Here is a 27,850-nt window from a genome sequence, read left to right as displayed (position 1 = left end):
ATGATATATATATATATATATATATATATATATATATATATATATATATATATATATATATATATATATATATATATATATATGTATATTATATTACATATTATATAGTATTATTGCAGTTTTAGGAATAGACATTTTTATCCTTACATGTGAGAGTTTTTTTAAAGGGATGCACAAAGTATTATAATAAATAACTTTATGTAAAGGCCTGTAGCGGCCAAACAAAAACAAACATACTATATTAAATTTTTAAAAAACTTTTAAAAAAAACTTGATTTTTTAATGAATCCAGCTCCAGAAAGATTTTGAAAACATTTTAAATCCTTCTCACTGAGAAGTTGACTTGACCTTTTTTTTCCTTTTTGTTTTTTTGTTTGAGTTTTGTGTCTCTTAGTTATTTATTAATTAATGTATAAAAAGTATAAAAATGTGCACTGGACTCTTGGGTAAACAATCTTCTGGAAGATTATTAAATAAACAATGCATTGAAATATTACAAAAAAGCGAAGTTTGACATTTATGGACGCTTGAAGTGCTGAAAATATTGGTATCATATAAAAGTATTCTTAGTCAATAAGAAGTTATACAAATTCTTTATATTATTATATAAATACTTTATAGTATTAGTATGAAGCATGTGTCTATCTTCTATTATTTACACCCTAAAGTTGCTTGTTTATTGGTCTGATTTGATATTTCTGACCCTGAATGCACCATTAAAACAAAAGACGTGTCCTTTTTGTGTTTGGAATGATTGTGAAGTTTGGTCTTTACAAACAAACTTAACCCTTTTGTTACTGACAGTTTTATCATGATATAAATATAGTTAATCAGCAGTTTGAGGGCGAAGAAAAACATGTAAAATACAACATTAGACAGACAAGATGAGACTGACTAACATGATAAAAGAGCAGATTTTTCCTTTAACAGTTGCACCGTCAGACCAAATCCAATGTATTTTTTAAGTGCTTGTTATTGTGAGGAGGATATGACTGTAAATGTGGATGAGCACGTAAACACACCTGGTTCCTCCTGCAGCAGTGTGTCTCCAGGCAGGTTTATGGCCTCTAACAGTACATCATGATCCCTACACTGTGATGTTATACGTCTGTGTGTGTGTGTGTGTGTGTGTGTGTGTGTGTGTGTGTGTGTGTGTGTGTGTGTGTGTGTGTGTGTGTGTGTGCAGCAGTGCATCATGTTTCAGCACCAACAACAGTTTTCATCCCACTGGAACCATGAAGCTTCATTGTCTTTTTTTGGTCCAGGAATGTTTCCAGTTTGCTGCAGGACATTGTGGGAGATTCATTCAAGTTAGTGTGTGTGCGTGTGTGTGTGTGTGTGTGTGTGTGTGTGTGTGATGAGTCCGTCTCTTCTTGTAGTCCTCCCTTCCGTGTGTCAAGGCCATGTCTTCCCTTCTTCTTCTTCCTCCCATTGTCTTCGTCTTTACGTGACATCGTGGAAGTAGAGGTTGGCACATAGACACAGCAGCACGATGGACGCCAGCATGTAGTAGATCAGATTCCTGAATTTAGGCTCCAGATCGCCCTGCCGGTACCAGTATATCTGACAGGGAGAAACACCAGTTAAAGGTTCTTGTTTTTGTTGGTTTACACAAATTTTACAGTGGAAAAAAATATCTCCATTTTCTAAGTTAGATTTAAAGTGTTTTTTCTACTGAGTGTTTGACTCAAGAACAGGTGAAAAAAAAAGGTTTTGTCAGGTTTGTTGTTGTAATACTTGTTTTGGCCACAAGGGGCAGAAGTGCACCACTAACACACGTTCTAAACAAGACTAAAGGCTTTTTAGACCACAGGAGTCACACAAACAGCAATAAAGCATTAAATTAATTAAAAACTATCTGTATATTAAAAATAAAAATAACATTTAATTTATTCTATAAATAAATTTACTAAAATACAAAGTAGTTATTTCATATTTTAATGGGCTATAATGAGAAGAATTATAAAAAATAATCTTCAAATGACGACTGAATATCCCCACTGCGGGATTAATAAAGTCTCATTTTAAATGAAATATTAATGGTTAATTAATAAATTTGATGTACTATGGAGGATGGAAGCTGCCAAAATAAAACATAAATACACAAATAAATAAATAAATGCCTCAAATAAATGAATATACCATTAAATATACCACAAATAATATTCAATAAATACATTTAAAAATAAATAATTGCTTTTAAAAATACATATAAAATAAATAAAAAATAAACACAAAATAAACATTGAAAAATAACTAAAAATAATTCAAATAAAATAGGAAAGTAAATAAATAGAGGGATTAATACAAAGGTAAATAAAAAATCCTTATTATTTTACTTTCACCCTCTATACTACACAAACATTTTTTACCTAAATGGCGGAAAATACAAAAGTATGTAATAATCTTAAAAAAATAATAAAATACATAAAAATAAAAGTGTCTGATAGTTTATTAGTATAGTATAGTATTTTTTATTATTTCTACTGAAAAGAATGAGCCTTAAAGATGGGAACAAAACCAAACGATATATTTACCAGCACTATAGCGGATCCACATGCTAACAGGATGCACACGGCGAAGAAGACATTAAGTGGTCGTGGAGGCAACGCGGGGAAAACAAAAGAGCTGATAACAGTCACCTGGAAGACAAAACAGGACCGACATTAAAGACACTTTTACCTGAAATATGTTCAATATACAAAACTCTCTCAAAGAGTTCTAAATAATCTCAACATTAGGGGTTTTCCAGAGCAGCAAAATCTATCTCGCACCTTGAGATTTAAAAGAAATCTTGAAAAAAAAAGCCCCTTTTATACACCTGTTACATTTCTGGCTTCATCGATCTATTCACCTGTTTAAAAACACTTTTTTCCCTTTAAGGGCAGCTCTGATCAATTCATTACAGTCCTCTTTAAAGGCAGGACAAGATGCAATAAATTAATCAGTTGAAGTTTATGCTGAATTTCGAATATTTTTATTGCTTTACCTTGTTTACAGACAGCCATTTTTGACTATGAACTAAAGCTGTTTAATGCTCTCTTAATGCCACCAGACTCCTTTGACTAAAACAGTGATTCTACCTCACAGAACATGTGAGCTTCTGGTCTACCGCTGCCTCAACCAGTTTGTTTGTGTTATTGTGTGACTTTAGTGTTTAAAAGGGTTAGTTCAGATTCACCAAAGTCACACAATAGGTACTTTTCCCTCTAGTGAGCCGCTATGGGTGTGGCTTGGGAGAGAAGATCCGCCCAACTTCACCTGTTAGCGGCACTTTCTGATTTCTTTCCGATTTTGCGCATGCGTGACTCATTTGCAGACTGGACGCTGAGGGGTTAACATCTCCTGCTCTGACTGCATCTGGGAGAGACTGCTGCGGGAGGACTGGGCCACTTTTGAGTGCTTTGGGATGGCGCCTGCGACTCGTTAAGAAGAGTAACGAGGATCCAAAAGTCTCCAATGACACCAGAAAAAGTCGCTAGATTTGTTGCTAGTCCCTTTTTTGAAAAAGTCTCTAGAGGGGTCTGAATAGTCACTAAATATAAAGACAAAGTCGCTGAGTTGGCAATACTGCTTGCTGCGTTGGCCTGCTGTCACACTGGAACTCCGTAGGTTAACCGCCACAAAAGTAGCTGTATGGGAACAGAGGCTGAGGGGAACTAACTAGTGGGCGGAGCCAAAACACTCTTTTCAAAAAGTACTCAGTGGAAACAGGCCTATAAACACAGATAAACTAACCAACCATGGCAGAAATAAAGCAGAAGCTCACATGTTCTGCAAGGTAAAAGTACTGTTTTTATCAGTGGAGTCTGGTAGATTGGAAGAAAGCTTAGATAACTGCTTCAGTTCCTCTTTATACAAGGATGTCAGAAAGCAAGATAAGGCGATAGAAATATTCTAAATATAGCGCACACTAAAAATAAAATATTGATTTATTTTTAGGTGGCCCTGACATTGTTTAGCTGCAATGTGAGTACTCCCGCCTGCTTCTCCAAACTGGGGGCATGACGTAATACACTGACTGTGGATAAGTACTTCATACAATCCCTCTTCAAAAAATCTGAACTATCAAACATGTAAAATTGCTCCCACATTTGCATAACATGCTGCACATCTGAAAGAAGCTCTTTTTAGGAACAGCAGGTGACAAAATGTACTACAATAAAACCTGGAAATGGAAAAAAACACAAATATAGTAACACTTTTCACTTTGGAGAAGGAGAAGTAGAAACAGTCGACTCATTGTTTTAACTGCAAACAACCTTTTCCTCTGCAGTTTGCAGCCAAAATTAGATTTCTAGATATTTTTTTACAGACGAGTAAAACTGATTTTCAACATGGAAAACGACTCAAATCGTGACATGTGTCGGTCTCGTGGCGCCACAGTTAAGCCTTTAATGCTGAAACTGAAACCATAAATGAGTTGAAGGAGAATAATTGATTATTAAAGGGCCCCTTAATGTGCTCAGTAAAGCAACATGCTGAACGAGTACGATGAAAACGTTACGTAACCCTTAACTAAACACAAATCAGATGCATATCAGACTCTGTGAAGGATCAGTTAGAACCATTAGAGACTTAAAAGAAACATTACACAGCCGGTCTAATGGTCAGAGTGGATATAAAACCTGAATGCATTCCAAGCAGAAGCACATAAATGCCTCCACATAACTGCATTTTTAAAATTACGCTGCAGTGAGGAACTACTCGTCCTGTAACTGTTTGTACTTGTTCACGTTCTCGTTTAGTTGCACATGATAGACATGATCCCCAACTGATTAAATTCACTTTAGTCGTTATGAAAAGATAAAAATGAAAGAAACTGCTTAAAGAATATCAGTTTAGAAATGTTGTTAAAAAATACGATTTTGCTCCTGATTTCACAAAATGATTCATTAAGTTGCTATAAAACATCTGCTGTTAGAAGTAAAATCAGGAGGAGGATTTCAATCATTTGCATGTGAATATTGCACTTTATAAACATAAATCTCTACAAACAGAACACCAGCAGAAGATTTGTACTCACTAAAACGACCAGAGACGTGAATCCCCCCACTGCCAGGTTGATAATTCGATCCTGCAAGAAACAGTCAACACACAAGTCATTACAAATCTGAACATCAAACATCTGCAATCACTTTTATTGTTAATGATATAAATTATATCCCTCAGAGCTGCATACAGGTCAGGGAAGTCACAAAGTGTCAGGAGACAGAATAACACCTTTTTGTGGGATTTGTTATTTTTAAGAAAAATATTAAACATGCCAGCCTTATCATTTAAGAATAAAATACTAATATATTTGATAAATAACAGCTTAGCCCACAATGAATTCAGGCATGCAAATATGCATTTAGTAGTTTAAGTATTTTTCAATTGTTTTGCACTCTTAACCTCTAAAATCTATAATCTGCTGCTTGATTATGCCTAACAAAAAAAAAATCATGATTATTCTGATCAATATTGAGATCATGATTATTTAACGTGATGATTCATTGTATTTAGAAACATCACACGTTTATTGAACTTCAGGGGAAAAAAGCAACAACAAAAGAAGTATTTTTAATAATACTTTTTAACTGTATTTAATATTTTAATAATAATTCAACTGAAAAACATTTTGAAAATAACTGTAAGATATTATATTAACTGTAATAAAATATATCAGGAAAAATATATACATATAGATTTAAGTAAATAGTATAAAAATAATAAAAACAGATTATATAAAAAATAAATAAGATGAACAATGTTGTAACAAACACGACTAAACACATATGCAATATAAAAAAAATAATAAATGAAAATAAATTAGATCAGAATTACTTAGATCTGTGTACTGCCATAACCAAAATGTATTGAAAGGGGTGTGTTTGATTTATAACACAAGACATAATGAGAGCATCATTGTGAAACAGAATGAGGCAAAATACAGTCCTGGAAAAAAATATTAGACCAGCCTCGTTTTCTTCCTTTTCTTTTTCATTTTAATGCCTGGTACAACTAAAGGTACATTTGTTTGGACAAATATAATGACAGCTGATAAGAGTTTAATTTAAGAGCTGATATCTAGACATTTTTCCATGGTTTTCTTGATAATAACCAAAATCATTATCAAGAAAACCATGGAAATTGTACCTTTAGTTGTACCAGGCATTAAAATGAAGAAGAAGTTGGAGAAAACAATGGTCTAATCATTTTTACATGATACTAGTCGTTTGATTTCGATTGTTGTTTTCATAATCGTTGGAGGCCAAAATTGCTGAAAATAAAAATTGATTTATCGCCCAGCCCTACCTCGAATTGGATTTTTATCCTTTTAAACTCTTTACATGGATGAAGCTATTTTTTTTTTTTAAGGGAGCAGCAGGAGTTCATATTAAACATAGTGATGCTGAATTAAACCAGTATTAAAGGTTATAAAATCCCTTTCTCCAGGCTCGTACCCGTGCCGACGTCTCCCCAAACAGAGGTCTGTTGTCCAGGCCGCTGGTGCCGTACGTCCTGGTGGTGAAGTCGTCCATGTCCGGCTCGGCAGACCCAACACTCAGCGCCGACCTCTCGCCTCTCAGCAGCGCCGCCTCCTGGAGACTCCGGGCCAGTGCTGCATGCTAGCTCGCTAGCTCCCAGCCGCCTCCCTCTGCACAGCGTCAGGGAAGCTCAGCGTCAACACACTGAGGGGGACATCACGGAGCGGGACTCTGATGGCCGGGTGAGTTTATATATCTGTAAAATAAGAACAATCACAACATTTACACAGGGTGAACTCCACAATAGAGCTGGGCAACATGGACCAAAAGTCATATCCCGATATATTTAGGCTGAATATCGATATATACGATATATATCCTGATATTTTTATTGCAACGTGACAGCAAATGTCAAAGTCAAAGCCAAATATGACATGTCACAAGTAGTTTTATTGAAACTGTTTATTTAAGTGAACATAAATACTGTATAACAACAGGAGTACCTTTTTTTTTTTTTTTTTTTAAATCAAAGCTCCATAAAGTGCACATTTAATTGAAAAATAACATAAATAAAAATAGCCTATGAAATAAAATAGGCCAATCTTTTTCTGAAATAAATATATTTATATGAGAAAAGATTGACCAACATTACAAAATAATTAATATGACAAACCCTAGTAAGGGCAGCATTTATATATTAAAAAAAAAGAAAAAAAGAATGATCTATATCGATATATGAGATATGGTCTAATTCCATATCACATTTAAAAAATATATCAATATATTTTTTATATTGATATATCGTCCAGCTAAAAGATTTGAACAGATTGTAACAGCCTCCTTGGTTGTAAAACCATTTAAAAAATCCAACCAGTTCCATTATTTCCTCTTTTGATTTAGTAGAAATAAACGTTTCCTCTGACTGAGACTGGGAAGTACGTATTTTACTTCCATATTAAATCCATGTAACAAACCCCCAAAATCTCACAAATACATTTCTTTGTTTAAGTTATTGTTTTTGTTGTTTTTTTTTCTTTAACTTCTTTTACTTGATTTTTTTCCTTTAAAATAATACTTGAGTTTACATGCATTTAAATAAGCTTAAAGTAGTAAGTAAAAAAGTTTAAAAAGAAAAAAATTAAATGAGGGATTAAATAAAGAAAGATAATAAGGAACAAAGAACATGACTTCTCCGACAACAGTTAAAGTTAAAACTCTCTATGTGCAGATCAACATTGCTGGTAAAACAAAAGAAAAAATAAAGCTTTTTTCATTGTAGCTCGTTCTTCTCCACTTCCTCTATTTTCAGGTGTGATAACAACCACAAGTCAGTTCTACTTTTCAAAAGAAAAAAAAAAAGGAGCAATGACGATGACTGCGGTTTGAATGAGGAAGTTGAAATCAAAACAAAAGTCAAACTTTGTCATGATTCAGAGACTATGTGAAAGTATTTAACTGTCAAAGATTTGAGCCTCTAACAAAAACTTGCTTTTATTCAGCAACTACTTTGATCATTTATGACTCATTTGAGCAAAAAAATCCAACTTTTCACATATTGCTCTGCTTTATGTGATATAGTAAGTGATATATATTTATATGATAATTTAATATCTTTGAGTTTTGGACAAGTAGTACTACAAAACAAGACATTTGAAGACACTGTTCTCTGGGAGCTTGTGGCGGGTATTTTTTCAGATTTTTTAGACAAAACATAAAATATATTAATAAAGAAAATAATTTGCAAACCAGTCAATGACGGAAATAATCCTAAATGACGTCATGTCAAATATTACGTAAATCTCTGTGTTGTTAATGTTCTTTCCCAACTAAAACCATCTCGTCACAAGATCCAGAATCAGTTAAGAAATGTCTGTTTGTTTCCTCAACTTGTTTGCAGAGTCAAAAATTAACTTGAATTCATTGTAGTTTCCTTGTTAGGATAAGGGCAAGGGTCATATTTTAATAAAAAAGTAATTTATTTAAAAAGAGAACTGTGCTTTACTGCCTGATCCAGCATTGACAATATTCAATGTAAATAACAGGGTTTGTGCAGCTTTTTTCGTCAAATTCAAGCACTTTGTAGGTACCTAAACCACAGATTTCCGGATTCTCGAAGCCTTTATCATCAAATCTAAATTATTACAGTAAATGCAACTGCAAAAAATAACAGTCTACAAGATTAGCTCGTCTGGTGTTTGACGCCAGGAAAAAAACAAACAAATACGACAATTGGATTCATTTTAAATTAGATTAGATAATTAGATTTGGTCAGAAAATTAGATGAAAGATTTTCTTCGTTTATGTGAGTGATTGTGCAGAGGACTCACCAGATTATGCTGAAAATATAATATTCAGATTCAAGCATATTCCTAACCTTGAAAACTTTATGGTAAAAATCAAGCATTTTCAAAACTTTCAAGACTTTGTACAAACCCTGAAATAAAAACATAGTTTTATTTCTGCCCATAAAAACATATAGAGCATGTAAAAGTACCTCACTTCCTCTAATGCTGCGTACACACAAACAACCTCCACTATTAAAAAACAATAATAAACTTGCATTTATTTATTTTAAAACCCCTTTAAAGAAGAGTCTTTGAGTTTGGGCTCTGATTTAATGCAATAAATGTGTCAAATAAGCCACCAAATACAAGTTAGATATGATAGTTTTCGATATTCCCAAACTTTCCTGATGAAAATTTAACTACATAAATTCAACATACTACAGAAGTGACCCAACCAGACTGCAGATTATTTGCTCAAAGCAGCAAAGGCAAAATGACGCACATCCCTTTTGAGTTTACACAGCTGGGGGCTTTCAGGAAGGATTATAAAATACATAATAGCTGCAGGGGAAACACTACAGGAGACGGGGATGACGACACCTCCAGAAAGAGTTCATATACACTTCTCTAATATCGGTTTCACACCACGTCTTTACGATGCAGCGTTGAACAACCGTTTCACAGAAGCTGCTGCAGCTGCAGCTGCTGCTTCCTTACTTTCTGGGTCAGAAGGCAGCAGGAAAGGAAATAAAACCCTCGCAGAGCTTTCTCAGCAGAAAACACACAACGGAAAACAAGAGCTTCATTATAAACCGGCATAAAACTGGCCTAAAGCTAAATTCCTCCAGAGCCTTGTGATTCACTAGGCTTCTTAAAAAGAGACCCCAAGACTTAACCGAGCTAAGAAGAAAAATAGCTGGTTCATGTGTGAGCCAACAGTACCAACCAGAGTGTAATGAGACCTCGGTAACACCTTAATAATGTGTTTACACAAAACAATCATTCAGGAATTTTCCAACAGGTGAGTGTAGCAAGTAGATATAAAAGTAATGTTAATTTTAGCATAAGGTAAGCATTACAATGGTCTTATGTTATTATAAGAACACCAAAATGTAAAAAATCTGTTCCTCAAGAAGTCAACTAGGGCTGCTACTAATGATTATTTCATTTTTGCATATTATTCTTTCAGAAAATAGTGGTTTTCCGTTTCCAGTTTCTCAAAGTCCAATGAATAAAATGTCTTGTTTAGTCAGTCTAAACCCAAAGATATTCAGTTTAATGTGATAGAAACAGGGGAATCTTCATATTTGAATAATGGACAGAACTAGTGTGCTTATAATTGTCACTCAAAAATCAACTAATTCAGACCTTACTTATCAATAATGTGGGGATTGTTATTCTCTTGATGAACTGATTAAGCATTTAGTCTGTGAAACGATGAAGCAGTAGGAAAAATATACCATTTACAAGTCCTATTTTGTCATACAACAACAGTCCAAAACCCAGAGATATTCAGTTTACTATAATGGAAGATTAATACAACCAAAAACTCTCTGACCAACAGTCAAAAACTAAAATATATTCAATTTACTTTATATTAAAATAAGTAAATAGTAAAGTATCCACAGCTGCAGCTCCTTAAAACATTGTTGAAATATATAAGCTGTATAAATAAAGTTTATCATTATTTCTAACTGATTTATTAACTTGAAAATAAGACATAATTAACAAAAATGTAACATCATTTAATTACTTTTTATACCTGACTATTGACAAATAGTGTACATTGGAGACTGCAAGTGACATGCAGACAGCCTTTAAGATTAGTTTGGCGTATTTTCAATAATAATTATTATGATAATAGCCTAATACTAATAAAAATAGGATTGATTCTGTATCATATTCCCCCACCTGAGCACTAAAAACAAATAAGAGGTCAGAATAAAGAGTTTTATGAGCAAACATCGAGGAGGAAATTAACTTTAAAGATCCAGTAAAGATATTTTACTGCTCCTCTGTCAAAACATAATCAGTCTGTTATGGTTTGGGAGATAAAATCAGCTGAATGACAACCACAAAAGGCTATTATATAACATTTCTGTGACAAGTGCCAATTATCTCCATTAGTAAAACAGCTTGTTACCTTGCTAGCAGCAGCTAAGCAAATACCTTTAACTTTAACCCAAACAGCTTGTTAGCCAGAGGGTAAACGTAGCCTGAGCATATGTTACCGTAAAGTGAGGAATAAGCCTAAAACACACATTATATGTTATTAAAACAACAAACCAGGTATAAAATCACTGTAACAACAACACCGAGGCTACCTTCTCCACTGTTAGCTGACTGGAGCTTTAACGGGTACAAGGCCAACTGGAAACAGCTAACGAAGCTAAGCTAACCACCCAGAACTGAAGAGAAGGATCGATACTTTTGAAAGATCCGGTAAAGAAGATGATAAGTAAACGTTTCGCTTTAGAAACAGACTTGCCTTACCAGCTCCGTGTTGACTCCGCTGAACTTCAGAAAAGCCGAGCAATAAGGGTCGAGTATGAGTTAAAGGGATAAGCCCGGTAGCTTCAGTTCGAGCTGTTAAAGGGGAGGGGGCAGTTGAGCCGACAACAAATGAATGGAAGGTTCACTGACGGGCACGCGCGCACGCAGCTCACCAAACCCCGTTCAAAAACTAAGCCATTTAAGAGAGCATGCTAATTTTTTTTTTTTTAACCTTTATTTAACCAGGTTTTGTCCCATTGAGATCCAAGATCTCTTTTTCAAGGGAGACCTGGCCAAGAACGGCAGCACATAGTCACAAACATTGGTCAACAATACAAATACATACAAAAACAATTTAATTGAAAAAAATGGTTAAAAGAGTTTGCACTCAAATAAAACATCTACACTCCTGAAGTCTGGATGTGATGGAATTTAACATGGATTTGAAAACATTTAGTGATATCAGGCTTTGGAGTTTGAGCTCTTGTTGCAATAAGTTCCAAGTATTCGGAGCTGAAAATCTAAAAGCTTTCTTCCCTAACTCTGTTCTGACATTAGGAACCTTAAGATGATAAAAGTCCTGGGAGCGGAGACTGTAGGCCCTATTGTTCACGGTTAAAAGGGAAGATAAATAAGATGGAGTCATCTGAAGAATAGCCCTATAAATTAACTGGTACCAATGGCTGAGCCGGCGCACATATAGAGATGGCCAATTCACTTTACTGTATAAGACACAGTGATGAGTTTGAGCTCCACAGTTTGTAATAAACCTCAAAGCACCGTGATACACACTATCGAGCATGTGGAGGCATTGTGCAGAGGCATTCATATATAACACATCACCGTAATCAATAATTGGAAGAAAGGTTGACTTTCTAATAGGCTAATAGGTTGACTGTTAATGACTCACTAAAGACCGGTTTTCCTTCTAACGCTAATGTTATTTAACACGACAAGTGTACAGCCATCACCACGCCGAATTATTTTTTTTAATTCAAATTTTAGACCCAGTAAGTTTGTTTTACGATATTCATCACCATGAAGACAGAAACAAGTATGTAAACGTTTTGATGTATTTAAGTGAGCTAGTTTTGCTAGTAAATGTAAACTCCAATCCCAGCCGAGAAGTTAAATTCTATTGCAACACTTCGGTAAGTTTTGTTGCAGTACATTTATAAACTTGATAGTTTTACTCCAGTTTTAAATTGTCAACTTTTTTAACCGAGTTTGGTGTGATGACGTAACACTGTTTATTGTGTTTTAGCCATATATAGCCCACAGTTTTCAAAAATTATATATATAATTATTTTTATTTTTTTTAATTATGGTAATCAAACGGGAAAAATCTTATTCCAGTGCATCTTAATTATTATTATTTCAACCCACCCCACCATGTGTTTCGTTGCCAACGATGATTTTCTAAAAAAAAATATTTTTTAATTAAAAAAGATAGCCGACATTTCACATATTTTAAAAGAAAATAGCTATTTCTAGTCAGCTGTAGTGCGCATATTACTGGGACAAACCCATAAGCTTTATAAACTTGCAGGAGTGATGTTACATTAAATCATTTAAATTCTGAACTGAGTTTGGTGTAAGGATATCAAGCTGTTCATTCTCTGGAATTGAATTAACATAGTATGTAACCTTTGCCGCATTACACTGTGTGATCTAATTACCAACTACAATTTTCTAAGAATTAAAAAGTGACTTTATATACATTAAAAAGAAAACTATGTTTATAGTAGAATAATGTTGCATTACTAACCTGCCTTGTGGTCCCAGGGCTCTGTGGTGCAGCAGGGTGCAGTCACATCAGTTTGTGTGCTTCTCTGCTCAGCACCAAGGGGTCAACTTTCTCTCTAATTACAAGTTAATAAAGCATACATTTCTGATTCTCAAGGCTGCTAAATAAAGCGATGTGATCTTGATCTGAGAAGGGGAAAAAAGACTAAAGATCTGAGAGCCAGTGGGGTTCATGCATAATCTCACCCCTCATGTTACCATCACATGAGGAGAGTGTGACAGGCCGAGCGTTTAATCCCAGGAAAAGAAAACTTCAGTTGCATTTTTAAAAAGGTCATGGATGTTACAGTGAGTGGGCATAAAATTTCTACTCATTAAACCTTCCAGCTTAATGAAAAAAAATGTTTGGTTACTGCAATGATGTAATTAAAACTGAAGTATTACTTAACTCATGAAACTGATCTCATTAAAACTTGTTCAGTGCTGCTAGAATACTTAACAACGTAACCCTAGGCGAACATGACTGAGTTGTTTCTGAACAACTACAGAATATTATTTAGTATAAAATCTCATTTACAGGGTCAAAATCATAGAGCCAGCCTTGCTATTTTTGGTACAAACATCACACACCAGATTACTTTTTGGTAAGCTATTCCTTCAGCAAAACTAATCACGTTAACTCCGTGGAAAACAAAGTTCACTGGTCCAAGAGAAACACAAAAATACACCAGGTGTCTAAAAAAGCAACTCACATGTGCAGTTAAAAAAACATTTTATTGAAAACAGAGAGGTTATCTTAAGGACCTCTGAGTCCAGAACACCTTAATATGCATAGACTTTGACTTTGTGTATGTCAGAGTCCTCACATTCCCTTTTCCTGTTGTAGTAATAAAAGGTGCCGTCTCGACGTTGGAGCTTCTTTACGAAGCCGGTCTCTGGCCATTTGTCAATCTAAAACAGAAAGAGAAAAACAGGCTGGGATTATATTTATGAATAACTATACTTTGTACATGTATATAACACCTGTTTGTCTGTATGGAGCACATCTTTATGTTAGAAGAAAAAGTCACTAAGCTGCTAAGTTTTTTAGGTACTGTATGTCAGACCCAGCAGGTATTTTATCCACAAATAAAGCCAAACAGTTTGATTTGTCAAACACATTGTCTTTATACTAAAAAAAATACATTAATGCAGGCAGAAATAATGTCAGAATGAAAATTCAAGATTATATTTAGCGACTAGTAAACTCAAATCCTTCATGCACATTCAGTTTCATTCTCAGACACACGTCTTACATGTTTTATGCAAAATACAAGATGCTTTAAACTGTTTTAATGTAACAAATTTTTGGTCAGATTGTCTGTATTTTGTTTCCTTGACAAAAATCAGGACCTCAAATATTAAAATGAACTATTTTCTAGTGCAATTCTGTCTATTGTGAGTTCATTGTGTCTCAATAACCCTTGGGGTTCTTGTTTGTGCATACATGCAGTCACAAATACCAGCCTGTCATTCTACCAAGAAAAACTGTGTTTGATAAAGGAAAGCAGGAGAAGGGTGATCTTATTTGTGAATCAATGTAACATTGAGGTCAGATTATTTACCAGGGCCCCTTGTTTGACTTGTATGTACTCCATTTCGTCTCTGTAGCCGGCCTGCTGGAATCTAAACAGGTTTTCCACCTCTGCCGTCCATCCTTTGGCTCTGCTCATGGACTTTGGTTTAGAGTTGTTATCAGTGCTCATGGTGGTGATGCTGAAAGATTTCACAGAAATGCATAGTTTGAATTCATTATCAACAGACTTTTGAGTCATCAGTTACTTTCGCTAGACCGCACGCTGGAAGAGGAAGTAAATAACAGTATATTGAGTTTCAAAAGAAGCTAAACTGGTTTGTTTTATTGTCTTAACACAAACAAACATGTTTCTACTGTGTACTCTAAAGCAGGGGATTCACACTTATCCTGACAAAATAAATATTTGGCTCCATTCTTGATTTTTGTAAGAAGCAGGGAAACACTTGCACTTGAACAACATGTTTATTTTAAACATTTCCCAAAGATGTTCTGGCAAACTCAGCCTACAAATGATCTATCAAGCAGCACTCGTATAACTGTCTGATGTCGTCAGATGGAACTAACGTACAGTATTTTGACATAAGAAGCATGAGTGTCACAGGCTTGCCTGTCCTAAAAGGTGTCATTTTACAAAAATGGATGTATTACAATATGCCAAACTAAATAATTCACAGTAATTATTGTCGAAGAACTAAAAGAAAATTCCAATATGTTAGTACATTTTGAAAAGAAGCAGTGATACTTTAAAATGCAACATTCTTGAATTGAGTTTTGTGTATTTAATTGTATTTAATTGTTTATGTTAACTGTGTTTTAAATGTTTTAACTTGTTACTTTTTATGCTGCTTTCTTGGCCAGGTCTCTCCTGGAAAAGAGATTTTTTAATCTCAACAAGACTTTTACCTGGTTAGGATATATATAGGATATATCGTCACACTGTTAAAATAATCGCCTAAGTCATTAAGTCATCACAGATCATGTGATTTAATCACTTCTTTGACTATTTGCCACATTCATAGGCATCAGATAAGAACCCAGCAAAGAAGAGCTAGAGGGAGATTGTTTGGTTATCAGTTTAGTTTATCAGTGTTTTATTGTTGACACTAATATTGGTAACACTTTATTTTGAAGGTGTCTACATAAGAGTGACATGAGTGTGTCATAAACATGACATGGGATGTGTCATGAACTTTAATTACACTTTTAAGTAACATTAATGCTCATGATACTTGTCATGTCATGTTTCTGACAGGCTTGTGTGACTCTTATGTAGACACCTTCAAAATAAAGTGTTACCATATCTTGCTTAAGTCACAAAGGCATGTTCAAAAAATTGCCTAAGTCATTTATTTCTCTTAAGTTACATAATTTACACACAGTGTTATTACTATGCCAATAGCAATCCTTTGTTACATCCTTTTTGAGTGAAATGATCAATAAATGTCATATGTTACACTTTTGGTGAAGTTTTTTGTGTTTCCTGCAAAACTTGAAAAAATTAGTTAGGCGATTATTTTAACAGGGTGAGGATATATTTAAGCTGTTTTGGCAAATTCAGCACACAAATGATCTACCAAGCAGCACCAAGTGTCCGATGGAGGCCACGTGGAACTGACGTACAGTATGTTGGCATAAGAAGACTTGAGTGTCACAGGCACATGGCGACATTTTACAAAAATAAACGCAACTTGATGTATTACAATGTAAGCCGAACTAAAGAATTGACGCTGACAATTGTAGAAAATCTAAAATAAATGCCACTTTGTAAGAATATTTAAATATAATCAGTGATACTTTAAAATACAACATTCTTGAATCCAGTTTTGTTTGTCTCCTGCTACAGAGACGGTAATTTTGCTTTTTAACACGATAATTGAGAAGATCTCACACTCTCATACACTCACATTACTCACATATTTTCTCATTAATATTTAAATGAATAAAAAAAAAGATGTATAATGATTTACTTACAATCGTTTTTAAAATATTTTTTCTCTCCGGATAGCAAGCGTCGTTAACGTTGGTAGCTTCTCTTTGGTTGCCTGGTTACCGTGAACTTTCTTCTTCTGTGTTGGAGGCCCAAAGCCTCCAGGAGATGGCGCCAAACGACAGGGTCAACCGTTAGTTGTAAAACAATGAAGACTATTTTGAGGCTGTATTGTATGTATTGTATTGCATTGTAGATATTAATAATCTGGTATTTGAAAAGAAGAAGCACATGTTAAGAAAAGTGTAAAAAAAAAAAAAAAAAAGTCATAGGAACCAGGTTTAGTTAAAGAAGAACACCGGAGTATAAACTGACCACAGGTGGCGCTAATACCAACTGAATGCACTTGTGCCGCCATAAATAGAAACGAAGAAGAAGAACTCCAATTTGGTGGGCGGCGGAATGAACAAACGCCGGGGATGTCAACAAAATATAACATCTCCGTTGGATATGAAGTTTAATTCATTTAACACGATACCACCAAAGGAGTCACCGTTACGATGAGTTCGTTTGCAGGCCGAATGAAGGAGTATCCCACCGTTTCTCTGGACCGGTTCGACCGGGAGAACCTACATGCCCGGGCATATTTCCTCTCCCACTGCCATAAAGGTGACAGCTAGCATCACCAAACAGAGGAATATCAGACTTTAATGGTGTTATTGAGTAGTCAAACTGGGCTATAACAACATGATACAAGTGTCCCTGTGTGTTTATCTCATTAACAGATCACATGAAAGGACTGAAAGGACCAATACTGAAGAGAAAACTGCAATCCTGGTAATGTTTACTTGACCCTTTAAATATTACGAGGGAACCATTATTTACCTTAATGTTATGATTTTACTTAAGTAACCTTTCTATATCGTCACACTGTTAAAATAATCGCCTAAGTCATTTTTCTGAAAATTTTGTTTTTTTTTGCGACGGTGAAATCTCCTACATCCTCAGTTGATCAGATCATGAGATTTTACCCCTTTAAGATAATGGCCTATGTCAAATGTGTGACTTAAGCGGATTTATTATGCCTAAGTCGAAATAAAATGTGACTTTGGCAATTTTTTGAACATGCCTTTGTGACTTAAGCAAGATATAGTAAAACTTTATTTTGAAGGTGTCTACATAAGAGTGACACAAGCCTGTCAGAAACATGACATGGGATGTGTCATGAACATTAATGACACTTTGAAGTAATATTAATGCTCATGATACTTGTCATGTTTAACTTTAAACACAAAAAAGCACAAAAAGTCACGCATGTAAACAACAATTTATTGAGTCCATAAAAAAACTATTGTGTCCATTTTAATATATCAATGATAAGTCGATACAGTAATTATCGTGAAAGGCAGATTCAGTTAGTTGTGGAAGAAGTATTCAGATCCAATACTTACAAGTACAAGTAAAAGTACAAATACCACACTGTGAAATTACTCAACTACAAGTAAAAGCCCTGCATTCAAAACTAGCTAAAAGTTCAAAAGTATCAGCATCAAAATGTACTTAAAGTATCAGAAGTAAAAGTACTTATAATGTAGAAAAACCTGAAACGATTGCATTGCAAAAAAATGCAACAATTAATTAAAAGTAAAACTAAACAGAGAACTTAACACTTGTAATTTGTTGTAGTAATGTATTGTCTTGTGGTCCCAGTCGTACAGTCAGGCTTTACTGCTCCTTTGTGACCAAAGAACTTCTGCTGAGCAATCCCAAGTACGGCTTCTGGGAGGAATACATCGTAAGTCCCATCTGTTACTCTCATTTATATTAAGTATGCAGGTGTGGATTAGGAGTACTATTATTATCTAATCTGAGTAATTATGAATTACATTATATATTGTTTTTTCTGTCTCTCCTGGTGAATTATCTGTTTTAGGTTCCCTTGGAGCTTGAGAGCCCAACTCAGATTTCTCTGGTAGACGAGGCTTCTGGAGAGGTAAAAAGTTAGGATCTTTACAAGTTTAGTAGTCACTCCAGTCAGATGTGTAGATTCAGCTTGTCAGTTGTATAACTGTAAGTGTCTTTCTATGATTTTAACCATCTTGTCTGTTGACTGTTTGACAGAAAGAAGAGATTTTAATCACGTTGCTTCCTGCAGGCCACTGTCCCGGCTCTGTGATGCAAGTCAAACCATTTTTAAACTCTTCCTAATTTTCTCATCTTCCCTCATGATAACATACAACATATACCCCCTTTCAGACCCCTGGTAGTAGTTCATGATGCACAGAAGCCTGTTAACATTTCATTTCACCTGTAAGAAAGTTGAGTCTTGAATAAAATAGTTTAAAGACATAATATATAGAAAAAAAGGTTATATTCTGTTTTGGAAAGCTGCTTTTTTATTTATCTTTTTTTGAAAAACAATTTTTAAGACATCTTCCCATCGAAAATCTAAATCTAAAGTGTTGTGTTTCTGTGTGCAGGTTCCTGTTTGAGGGTTCTCAGGGAAACGTTTTGTATACGGGAGACTTCAGGTTGGCTCCTGGAGACGTCTCCAGAATAGAACATCTGCACTCTGGAAGCAGGTTGGGCCTGATAAATCTCTTTTCTTCAAAAAAGTCAAGGATTATTTTGTCTTTAATGGTAGCTGACCAACTAAACCTTCTTGTATCCTGTTTCACACACAGAGTGAAGGACATCCAAACTGTTTATCTGGACTCTACTTTCTACGACCCTCGATTCTACCAGATTCCTACTCGGGTATGTTTTTAGGATTTAATAAAGGAATAAAGTACACTTTAGCATTGAAGTCCAAACAGAAATAGTACGGAAAATTGTGTGTGTGTGTGCAGGAGGTCTGTCTGAACGGGATCTCAGAGCTCATTGGAAGCTGGATCAATCAGAGTCAATACCATGTCGTGTGGCTAAACTGTAAAGCTGCGTATGGATACGAGTACCTGTTTACCAACCTGGGAGAGGAGTTCAACACACAGGTAACACAGAAACACACAGATTTCTCTTCACATTCTCTACAATCCTTTCATCCATATATTGTATGTCAAGCACAATTAAATGTTGACATATTTTGTTGTTTATCTGTATTTTCTCAGATTCACGTCAGAAGTCTGGCGATGTTCAAGAAGATGCCGGAGATCCTGAGCTACGTGACGACTGACCGCAGGACGCAGATCCATGCCTGTCGACACCCTAAGGTCCTACTTTCTCTCTCTCTCACTCACATACACACATCCAGTTTTTCTCTGAGGTTATTCATAATCATAAGTGGAGACTAATTACACGTACAGTACAGGCCAAAAGTTTGGACACACCCATCTCATTCAATGCGTTTTTCTTTATTTTCATGACTATTTACATTGTAGATTCTCACTGAAGGCATCAAAACTATGAATGAACACATATGGAATTATGTACTTAACAAAAAAAGTGTGAAATAACTGAAAACATGTCTTGTATTTTAGATTTCTCAAAGTAACCACCCTTTGCTTACTAGAATATAAGACATGTTTTCAGTTATTTCACACTTTTTTGTTAAGTACATAATTCCACGTGTTCATTAATAGTTTTGATGAATTTACAATGTCAATAGTCATGAAAATAAAGGAAAAACATTGAATGAGAAGGTGTGTCCAAACTTTTGGCCTGTACTGTATTTCCCTAAAATGTGGCAAATTCTTGTCGACATCCTGGAGTAGTAGAATCTATGAAATCTTAAATATCTCCCTGCAATAGTTATGGTGTTTATTTTGTCCAGATCCCAAAAAATTCAGAATATCTTGGAAAGTTTTTGTTCAAGTGTGAAGACTGAGTTTCATTAATTTCAACAAATGTATAATCCTAAAAAGACAGCAATGCAGTATTTGCTTATTTCGATTTTTCTTTTATTCAGCGTGTCAGTGACTGTCACTTCTACTGCTTCATAGTTCTGGACGAAACGATTATTGTCCTTTTCACAGTTCATTCATATTTTTTTTTAATGTGTGTGTGTGTGTGTGTAGGACGAGGAGTTTTTCCAAGGCAGCCGTCTGCCGTGTGGCTGCACGGCGCCTGACGGGACTCCTCTTCGCATCATCAGCATCAAACCGTCCACCATGTGGTTCGGAGAGAGAATGAAGAAAACCAACGTGATAATAAAGTAAGAGAAGGTTCAAGTTTGTGGAAATAATCACCCCTAAGATAAGATGATTGTTTTTAAAACAAACCGTAAAAGATAATTAATTCTAAATCACATTAAGTTTGGTTTGTGAGCGCTTAATATGCCTTTTTTTTGGTGCTTTTCCAGAACAGGAGCCAGTTCCTTCAGAGCCTGCTTCAGTTTCCATTCCTCCTACTCAGAGGTACTTCCATTTTTTTGAAAACTTAAATTATTTATAAATAATTAAACAAGAGTCACATAACTGTGGTAGAAGCTTGTAGTGTTCTCCATAGCTAATTGTGATATATGATATGAAGAGTTTTTAAGCACTTGGCATACTTAAAATCCATACCTGTATATACTGCATTTTTAATATAATTCATTCCTGTATATATTGCACTATGATTCACTTAATTACTGCTTAAGCACTTCTGGTTAGATGCTATCTGCATTTCATTGCTTTGTACTTGTGACATCTGCAATGACAATAAAGTTGAATCTAATCTAATCTTAAAAAAGTTACAGCAATAATAAACAACTATTTGAGTTGTTTGTCCATCCACTCACACACACATATACAGTACAGTAAATTGTATTTTGATGCTCACAATGTTCCTCTCTGATTTCAGCTTAAAAACTTCCTGTCCTACCTCCAGCCAGTCAACATCTACCCCAGTGTCATCCCTATTGGTCGGACACTGACTGATGTTTCACAGATGTAAGTGAAGTTTTAGTTATTTAAATTAAACCTGCGAACCAAAGATTTTATTAAGAGTTTATTTTGGGAGAAATGTTAAATAAGACATGTAGAATAGGCTGATATTGATTAAATCACACTTTTTTTTTTAAAGCTTAAATTTGGTGAAATCTTCCAGATGGAAGCATTTATTGCATGTTATTTGTTCAATGACTATTTGAAATTTGAAAATCTGATGATAAAATTCAGTGTTTCCAGTTTCTGGCTATGATAAATGGTGTAATTTTGGCAATGTGTTTTTAAAGAAAGCATGTTTTTCAACAGTTGTGCGCTCTGTGGGTAAACAGTCGTAAATACGTTGACACACTGTGTTTGAACAGGTTGAAGCTGATGTGCAGGAAACAGTCAGATCAAGCATTAACTGTATACAAACCTCTGGGAGTCCTCAAACGCAGCAAGATGGAGCAACGTACATATGGTGAGACCAACACACACACACACACACACACACACACACACACACACACACAGCATATATAAAACCACAACAGGTGCTCTGCACAATAACAGACTGCCTCTCTAACTGTGAGGCTTCTTTACAGGTCACAGTGTTGGAACATGAAATATAAACTGTGCTGCACAGAAACTAGCTGAATGTTTGGGAGGTCTTTCTGGGGGACAACAATTATTCTTTTCACATTTGCAAACTTTAGTTTTTATAAATACATGAAGCATCAGAACTGCTTGTATCATGCAGTTTTGTGCCAGTAGAGGGCGCGCTCAGCCAGCTGGACACAACAGGTCTCATGAAGTCATAATTAAAGATCATTTACTATGATTAGGCTCACTAATTTGTCCCCAACCTCCTCATATATACACACAGATATAGGGATTGTAAGTAGGGGTGTGTCATATTGTATTGTTCACGATTATACCGGTATATTCTTTTTATGAGTAACAAAAACCGCATATCATGATATTAGCAACTTTATAATAATATGGCATAAGGGTTTCCCCTTAAGAACCTTTATTCTCCTTTACAATATTTCATTAAAATATGCAATGATTGAGATCAGTGTATATGATGGAAACAAATTTGGGCTTTTATGAAAAAAAATTATCCAGGGTGCATGCCCCGCACCCTCCTAGTTGTTTGTTTATATATATATATATATATAATTATTTGCTAATACTCAAGAGTATTTTTTTTGTATTTAGCAACTGTTTGATGATTTCCACCTAATATTTAAGATTTAATTGCTTTTATGAATCCACAGACTGCCCACTTTACACTACATTTTAGATTTATGATTGATTTTTATTTTGTTGAATGTTTTTTATTTATTTGTACAGACTAAAAAAATCATATTTTCTATATATTTCTCAGTATTTTTTTATATCGTCAAGAATATCGTTACCGCAAAAATACCCTGAAATATCATGATAATCGTTTAGGGCCATATCGCCCACCCCTAATTGTAAGGGCCAATAAGGGCCAGTTCAGCAATAATAATTTAAGTTAAAAACAGTTAAAAAATGAATGATGATAATTTCATTGTAATCCATGCCATGCTTAGAGTATGTTAGTTTCAAATATACAATTAGTAATGTTTAAAGGGTTAAAAATGTTTCTATGCTTTAAATTTTACATTGTGATGTCACTATATAGTGGTAACTACGGTAACTGACTGTGTATCTTAACCCATTGAAGCCTGGATAGCGGATACGTCGTTTTGTAGTATTTGTATAAGCTCTCAAATACTTTGAAATACTTTTTTTTTTTAATTTCATTTCTATCTGCTACAGAGGCTGAAAAATCTATTATTTAGTAGAAGCGTTGACACTTGAATTTCCAGAAAAACTTCAGGTTTTAGGGGCTTATTTCAAAATCGCCCAGAGGTTTTACAGGCAGTTTTAGGCGTCAATGGGTTAAGTTTCGTTTAGAGTCAGAACACGGTGGAAGCAACACAGTCTTTTGACCGTGCGTCAGACTTGTAATTTACTTTTAAAATGTTTACTTAAAAACAACAAAGACAAAGAAGTTGTCATGTCTCGTCGCTCGCGTGGAAAAATAGTGTTTTTGTCGTCTGACTCTAGAAGTGGCGCAGTAAAAAAGGAAGACCAAACAGAGTGCTGCTACAGGGATGTAGGAGATCTTTTTAAGAGATGAAAGAGAAAAGAAAGGAAAATTAGGAGCAATCTCTGAGCCTCGTTATAGAAAGCAGAAGAAGACGCCTCCTCCAACTGATCACCCAAGTCCCTCGATGTCTCTGAGGCAGGATCTGGCCCGATAAAAGTGACTTCTCTTTGGTAAATGAGCCGGTCAGATTAAAGCATGTCTGGGTCCCGTGTGTGTGTGTGTGTGTGTGTGTGTGTGTGTGTGTGTGTGTGTGTGTGTGTGTGTGTGTGTGTGTGTGTGTGTGTGTGTGTGTGTGTGTGTGTGTGTGTGTGTGTGTGTGTGTGTGTGTGTGTGTGTGTGTGTGTGTGTGTGTGTGTGTGTGTGTGTGTGTGTGTGTGTGTGTGTGTGTGTGTGTGTGTGTGTGTGTGTGTGTGTGTGTGTGTGTGTGTGTGTGTGTGTGTGTGCGCGCGCGCGTGCGTGTGAATTTCAGGCCTATATGTGCGTGTTTGACAATAAGAAATAACAATGGAGTGAAAAAACTGAATGTAGCTCTTCACAGAGTGATTAATAGGGCGAGATATATGTGTTTCTATATGTGTTTCTATATATGTGTTTCTATATTTTGCAATCAAAGTCTGTACTGTACAGCGGGTGTGAAGCTGTTGGCTGGTCTTTGTTTGTTTAATAAGCTGCTGCACAAGATGCAGAACTGAAGTTGGCATTTAAAGTTGAATGGTCCGTTTATGAAGCACTTATTTTAAAACTAACTTTGCCTGCAACGTCATGTTCTATTATCTGTTATATATTGTGTCTATTTTCTGCATCAAGCTTGTTCTAACTGGCATTTGCATGCAGTTAACCCTGTCATCTTAAAAGGCCTATGTTATATATGGTTTAATGGGACACAGTAAGCCTTTACAAGGATTATTTCAGATTTGTAAATTACTCTTGAGACACCCAGTCATCTGCATCCAAATATTTCTGTCTGCTGATTAAAATTAGAGCCTCACAGGTATGAGATTTTTGAGATTGATACTGAAACTAATTTCAGAGGAGACCAAGAATACATTTATCATTTTATAATCCACTTTCAAACTATTATTATTGTCTTTTCTGCCAGTGTTAAATAGACTTAAATATGGTTTATTTTATGCCAAATACATGCAAATAAAGGTGATAAAAAGATGAATATTAATGATAAAATGTCAGATAAGAATCAATTCAGATTACGACTACATTTAAGATTTGTAAAGTTATTATTTTAAATGCATGGAAGGTGACATTTTCGTGGTAGATCGTCAGTGACCAGTAGCAGCTTTGTACATTAATAAACCACTTAACTTTAACTTTCTCTGTTCAGATTCAGACAGCGATGAAGGGCTGTTTGACGGGCTGGACGTTGCACCAGTGAGGAAGAAGATTGCGCTGAACCAAGATCTTAAAAATGGTGGATGATTATTTTTGTAGCATCATTTGTCTAGGTTTTAGTTTGGTGTGTGTATAAATGTGTTAATTATTATTTATAAAATGTTTTGCTGTTGTATTTCTTAGGGAAAGCTCAGAGTTCTCAGAAGACGGCGCCCCCGGTGTCTGTGGAGGAGTCTCTGCCTCTGAACGTCACAGACACACAGGCTGCTGCTCACAACTTTGTGGACTGCACTGAATCTAACGACGAAGACGAGGGTGAAGAGGAGGAGGAGGAGAAACAGGGAGAGGAGGAGAAAGAGCTGACGAAGGAGGAAGTGAAGGGGACGTTAAAGGAAACTGAGAAAAAGTTGAGTGAGATCGAAGGCTCCTCTAATCCTCCGAAATGGGAGGACTTCTTCACAACTGAGCCGCTGAGTGACAGCCAGAACAGCCTCAACAGCCAATCACAATCCTGCTGCTCTCTCCCGAGCCCCGCCCCCTCCAGAATGACGGGTTCACAGACCCCAGAGCTGTTCAGCGACGAAGATGAAACCCCTGATATTGAGGAGAACTTCAGTCTGACCCTGTCCGGCTCTCTGTCCAATCATTCCTCCCAGAACCAGGACTCGTGTCTAGCTGACACTCTGATCCTCCAACCAGAGCAGAGGGGGCGGGAACAAGGAGACTCGAGGACCAATACGGCGTCTCAGGAAAAGACAGAAGAAAGTAACGTCCAATCGGAGCAGGAGGAGCTCCCAGACTCTCAGGTGTCGTCCGACTTTGATGTTCCCTGCACGCCAGAGTCCAAAATACCACAACATGATGAGCTGTCGCAGCTGTACAGGAAGCTGGCGTCAGGAGAGGAAGTGGTCATCAGGAAAGGAAGTCAGGGCTCCACGTGAAGGAATGTTAAATGACGTTGTTGGTGAGACACATTCCCTCTATAGGTTCCCCTTTATGCTGCAAGATTGCCTGTTTATATGTGGGATAAACACATAATGAGCTTCTATGACCTCACATGCCTTACAAGCAGAATTACATGTTAAAGTACTCATTTTACATTTTTCTGTAATGAGTCACTTTAGTTTTGCAATTCAAGTAACTAGCTATTTAGTTACATTTTGAATAAGCTATTTGTTACACCGTTTAAGGTGCAGTTTGTCATTTCTGACCACATGCTTCAAAAACAAATACTAAAAGCAGAAAAGACACTCATCAAGATGAAAAAACACTTGCAATGTCTTTAGAACTATAAAGCAAACTTTCCTCAATGAAATTAAGACCAATACCGAAGCGTCTAAGAGACTGTTGCAATGGACGGGTCCCTGTAGAGTTTTATCTCCACACTGGTAGAGATTTTTTGCCCTACGAAGGCACAGAGAGCAACAGCCTGGCAGAGAGGAGACACAGGTGGATGTGATGTGGAGTTAGATGTGCCTTTTCCATAGTAGTTGATATGGCCTGCTTACTAGGCCTGGTCTCCGATTTCACCATTTCACAAATCAACAGGCGCTGTCCAGCAGGTTTAAGCACTGTACAACTCTGATTCCTAAAAAGTTGGGACATTGTGTAAAATGTAAGTAAAACGGAATTCCAACTGAATGTAGCTCTACACAGAGTGATTAATAGGGCAAGATATCTGTGTTTCTATATTTTGCAATCAAAGCCTGTACTGTACAGCAGGTTTTGAGCTGTTGGCTGGCATTTATTTGTTTAATAAGCTGCTGCACAGTTTAATGATGATGCAGAACTGAAGTTGGCATTTAAAGTTTAAAGGTCCATTCTGCTGTTTCTGTTTATGAAGCACTTCTTTTAAAACTAAATTTGGCTGCAACATCATGTTCTATTATCTGTTATATATATATTATATCGATTTTCTGCCTCAAGCTTGTTACAACTGGCATTTGCATACAAATTACATTACCTTTTTTTTTTTTCATGCACTCGTTTTACATAACGTCCCAACTTTTAAGGAATCTGGGTTTTATTGCTCTGTTCCTGCCACAAAAACAAAGTAAATTCCAGATGCTTTTGCAGTTTCTTTGCAACATAAGTTACTTTGAAGGTAATGCTACAGAACACTGCCTACGAGTGACACCCAGTGACGCCTCCAAACCACACAAACCTCAGGATATAAAGCTACACACACATTTCATTCCAGTGCACTTTAAGTTCACCTGTGCCTGACATACATTAATGCACCTGTGACTTTTCCTTTTTGTTGACAGTTTGTGGTTTGTTCTGATAAACACTTTTTCTTCATTGTGAAGTTGATAAGATGATGTTTTGTATCAAAGCAGAAATATTGTATATATGTTTCTCAAATCTAATTAAAAAGCATTTAATTTAAACTGCGGTGCATTTCTTTTTTAAAGCAGTGAAAATGTTTTCACTTTATCCTCATGAAAACGTCTTGCACTATAAAACCCAATGTTGCTTGTTTGTTTTCATAACTAATTTTTCCTTTTCAATTCAACAAAGATTTGTGCAAAAAGTAATTTTAACTTAAAATATTGAGTCAAATAGCAAGATGCATTTGAGTTAACTCCATAGTCTTTGTTGTCTTGACATACAATTCTTTCCAGCATGGACACTCAAATTTTTAAGTTTAAACAAGAAGGGTTTTTTTTTGTTTTGTTTTAGTTGTGTGGAAGTGCAAATGGAAAATCTGTTTTATATTTAATTTTATAAGTTTTACCCTGCTGGACAGTCGGCAATGTCCAAATATTGAAACAAAATGCAAAATATACAATGTAAACAGTTTTTTATTATTAATGCAAACAATAAATTAAATAAAAAATGAAATAAAAATGCATTTTTGCTAACCATCTGAAAATGAAAACCACATTTAAGATGAGAGGATTTTCAAAGACTCGACCTCCTGTACAGTGGACAATATTTAAATGTTAAATTAGAAAAAAAAGATAATTAAAATGCAATATAACAAAGACAGCATTATTTTTCCATTTGTACAACCATT

The 27,850-nt window shown here is 35.5% G+C and overlaps 3 protein-coding genes across 3 annotated transcripts; 1 reads left to right on the top strand and 2 right to left on the bottom strand.

The window, feature by feature from the left end:
- Window positions 1-78: 78 nt before the first annotated feature.
- tmem243b (transmembrane protein 243, mitochondrial b) lies at window positions 79-11,423 on the bottom strand. Its single transcript, XM_059326072.1, has 5 exons — window positions 11,080-11,423; window positions 6,447-6,726; window positions 5,027-5,077; window positions 2,538-2,642; window positions 79-1,563 (listed from the first exon to the last, which is right to left on the bottom strand). The coding sequence occupies exons 2-5, from the start codon at window positions 6,522-6,524 to the stop codon at window positions 1,444-1,446; spliced, it is 354 nt and encodes a 117-aa protein (XP_059182055.1). The 5' UTR covers window positions 6,525-6,726; window positions 11,080-11,423; the 3' UTR covers window positions 79-1,443.
- Window positions 11,424-13,754: 2,331 nt separating this feature from the next.
- On the bottom strand, window positions 13,755-16,559 carry meig1 (meiosis/spermiogenesis associated 1). The gene is made up of 3 exons (XM_059326266.1): window positions 16,542-16,559; window positions 14,599-14,749; window positions 13,755-13,945 (listed from the first exon to the last, which is right to left on the bottom strand). The coding sequence occupies exons 2-3, from the start codon at window positions 14,737-14,739 to the stop codon at window positions 13,817-13,819; spliced, it is 270 nt and encodes an 89-aa protein (XP_059182249.1). The 5' UTR covers window positions 14,740-14,749; window positions 16,542-16,559; the 3' UTR covers window positions 13,755-13,816.
- Window positions 16,560-16,823: 264 nt separating this feature from the next.
- Window positions 16,824-27,221, top strand: dclre1c (DNA cross-link repair 1C, PSO2 homolog (S. cerevisiae)). Its single transcript, XM_059326338.1, has 15 exons — window positions 16,824-17,166; window positions 17,283-17,334; window positions 18,208-18,292; window positions 18,431-18,490; window positions 18,619-18,674; window positions 18,978-19,079; window positions 19,182-19,254; window positions 19,347-19,487; window positions 19,605-19,706; window positions 20,511-20,647; window positions 20,795-20,849; window positions 21,277-21,365; window positions 21,725-21,822; window positions 24,824-24,910; window positions 25,015-27,221. The coding sequence occupies exons 1-15, from the start codon at window positions 17,058-17,060 to the stop codon at window positions 25,770-25,772; spliced, it is 2,004 nt and encodes a 667-aa protein (XP_059182321.1). The 5' UTR covers window positions 16,824-17,057; the 3' UTR covers window positions 25,773-27,221.
- The last annotated feature ends 629 nt before the right edge of the window (window positions 27,222-27,850 follow it).

This window comes from Centropristis striata, chromosome 22 (assembly GCF_030273125.1).
Source record: "Centropristis striata isolate RG_2023a ecotype Rhode Island chromosome 22, C.striata_1.0, whole genome shotgun sequence".
NCBI classification, from domain to species: domain Eukaryota; kingdom Metazoa; phylum Chordata; class Actinopteri; order Perciformes; family Serranidae; genus Centropristis; species Centropristis striata.
This window is presented reverse-complemented; position numbering and strand designations above follow the sequence as displayed.

Bases quoted from the DNA above. Each gene is read 5' to 3' on its own strand.
- tmem243b (XM_059326072.1), bottom strand. From the start codon at position 6,524: ATGGACGACTTCACCACCAGGACGTACGGCACCAGCGGCCTGGACAAC. The intron at 5,078-6,446 runs GTACGAGCCTGG...TGTTTCTTGCAG, and splicing joins TTGGGGAGACGTCGGCACGG to GATCGAATTATCAACCTGGC. The intron at 1,564-2,537 runs GTAAATATATCG...TCTCCCTGTCAG, and splicing joins GTGGATCCGCTATAGTGCTG to ATATACTGGTACCGGCAGGG.
- meig1 (XM_059326266.1), bottom strand. From the start codon at position 14,739: ATGAGCACTGATAACAACTCTAAACCAAAGTCCATGAGCAGAGCCAAA. The intron at 13,946-14,598 runs GTAAATAATCTG...TTTCTGTTTTAG, and splicing joins AAGTCAAACAAGGGGCCCTG to ATTGACAAATGGCCAGAGAC.
- dclre1c (XM_059326338.1), top strand. From the start codon at position 17,058: ATGAGTTCGTTTGCAGGCCGAATGAAGGAGTATCCCACCGTTTCTCTG. The intron at 20,850-21,276 runs GTACTTCCATTT...CTCTGATTTCAG, and splicing joins TCCATTCCTCCTACTCAGAG to CTTAAAAACTTCCTGTCCTA. The intron at 21,366-21,724 runs GTAAGTGAAGTT...GTGTTTGAACAG, and splicing joins CTGACTGATGTTTCACAGAT to GTTGAAGCTGATGTGCAGGA.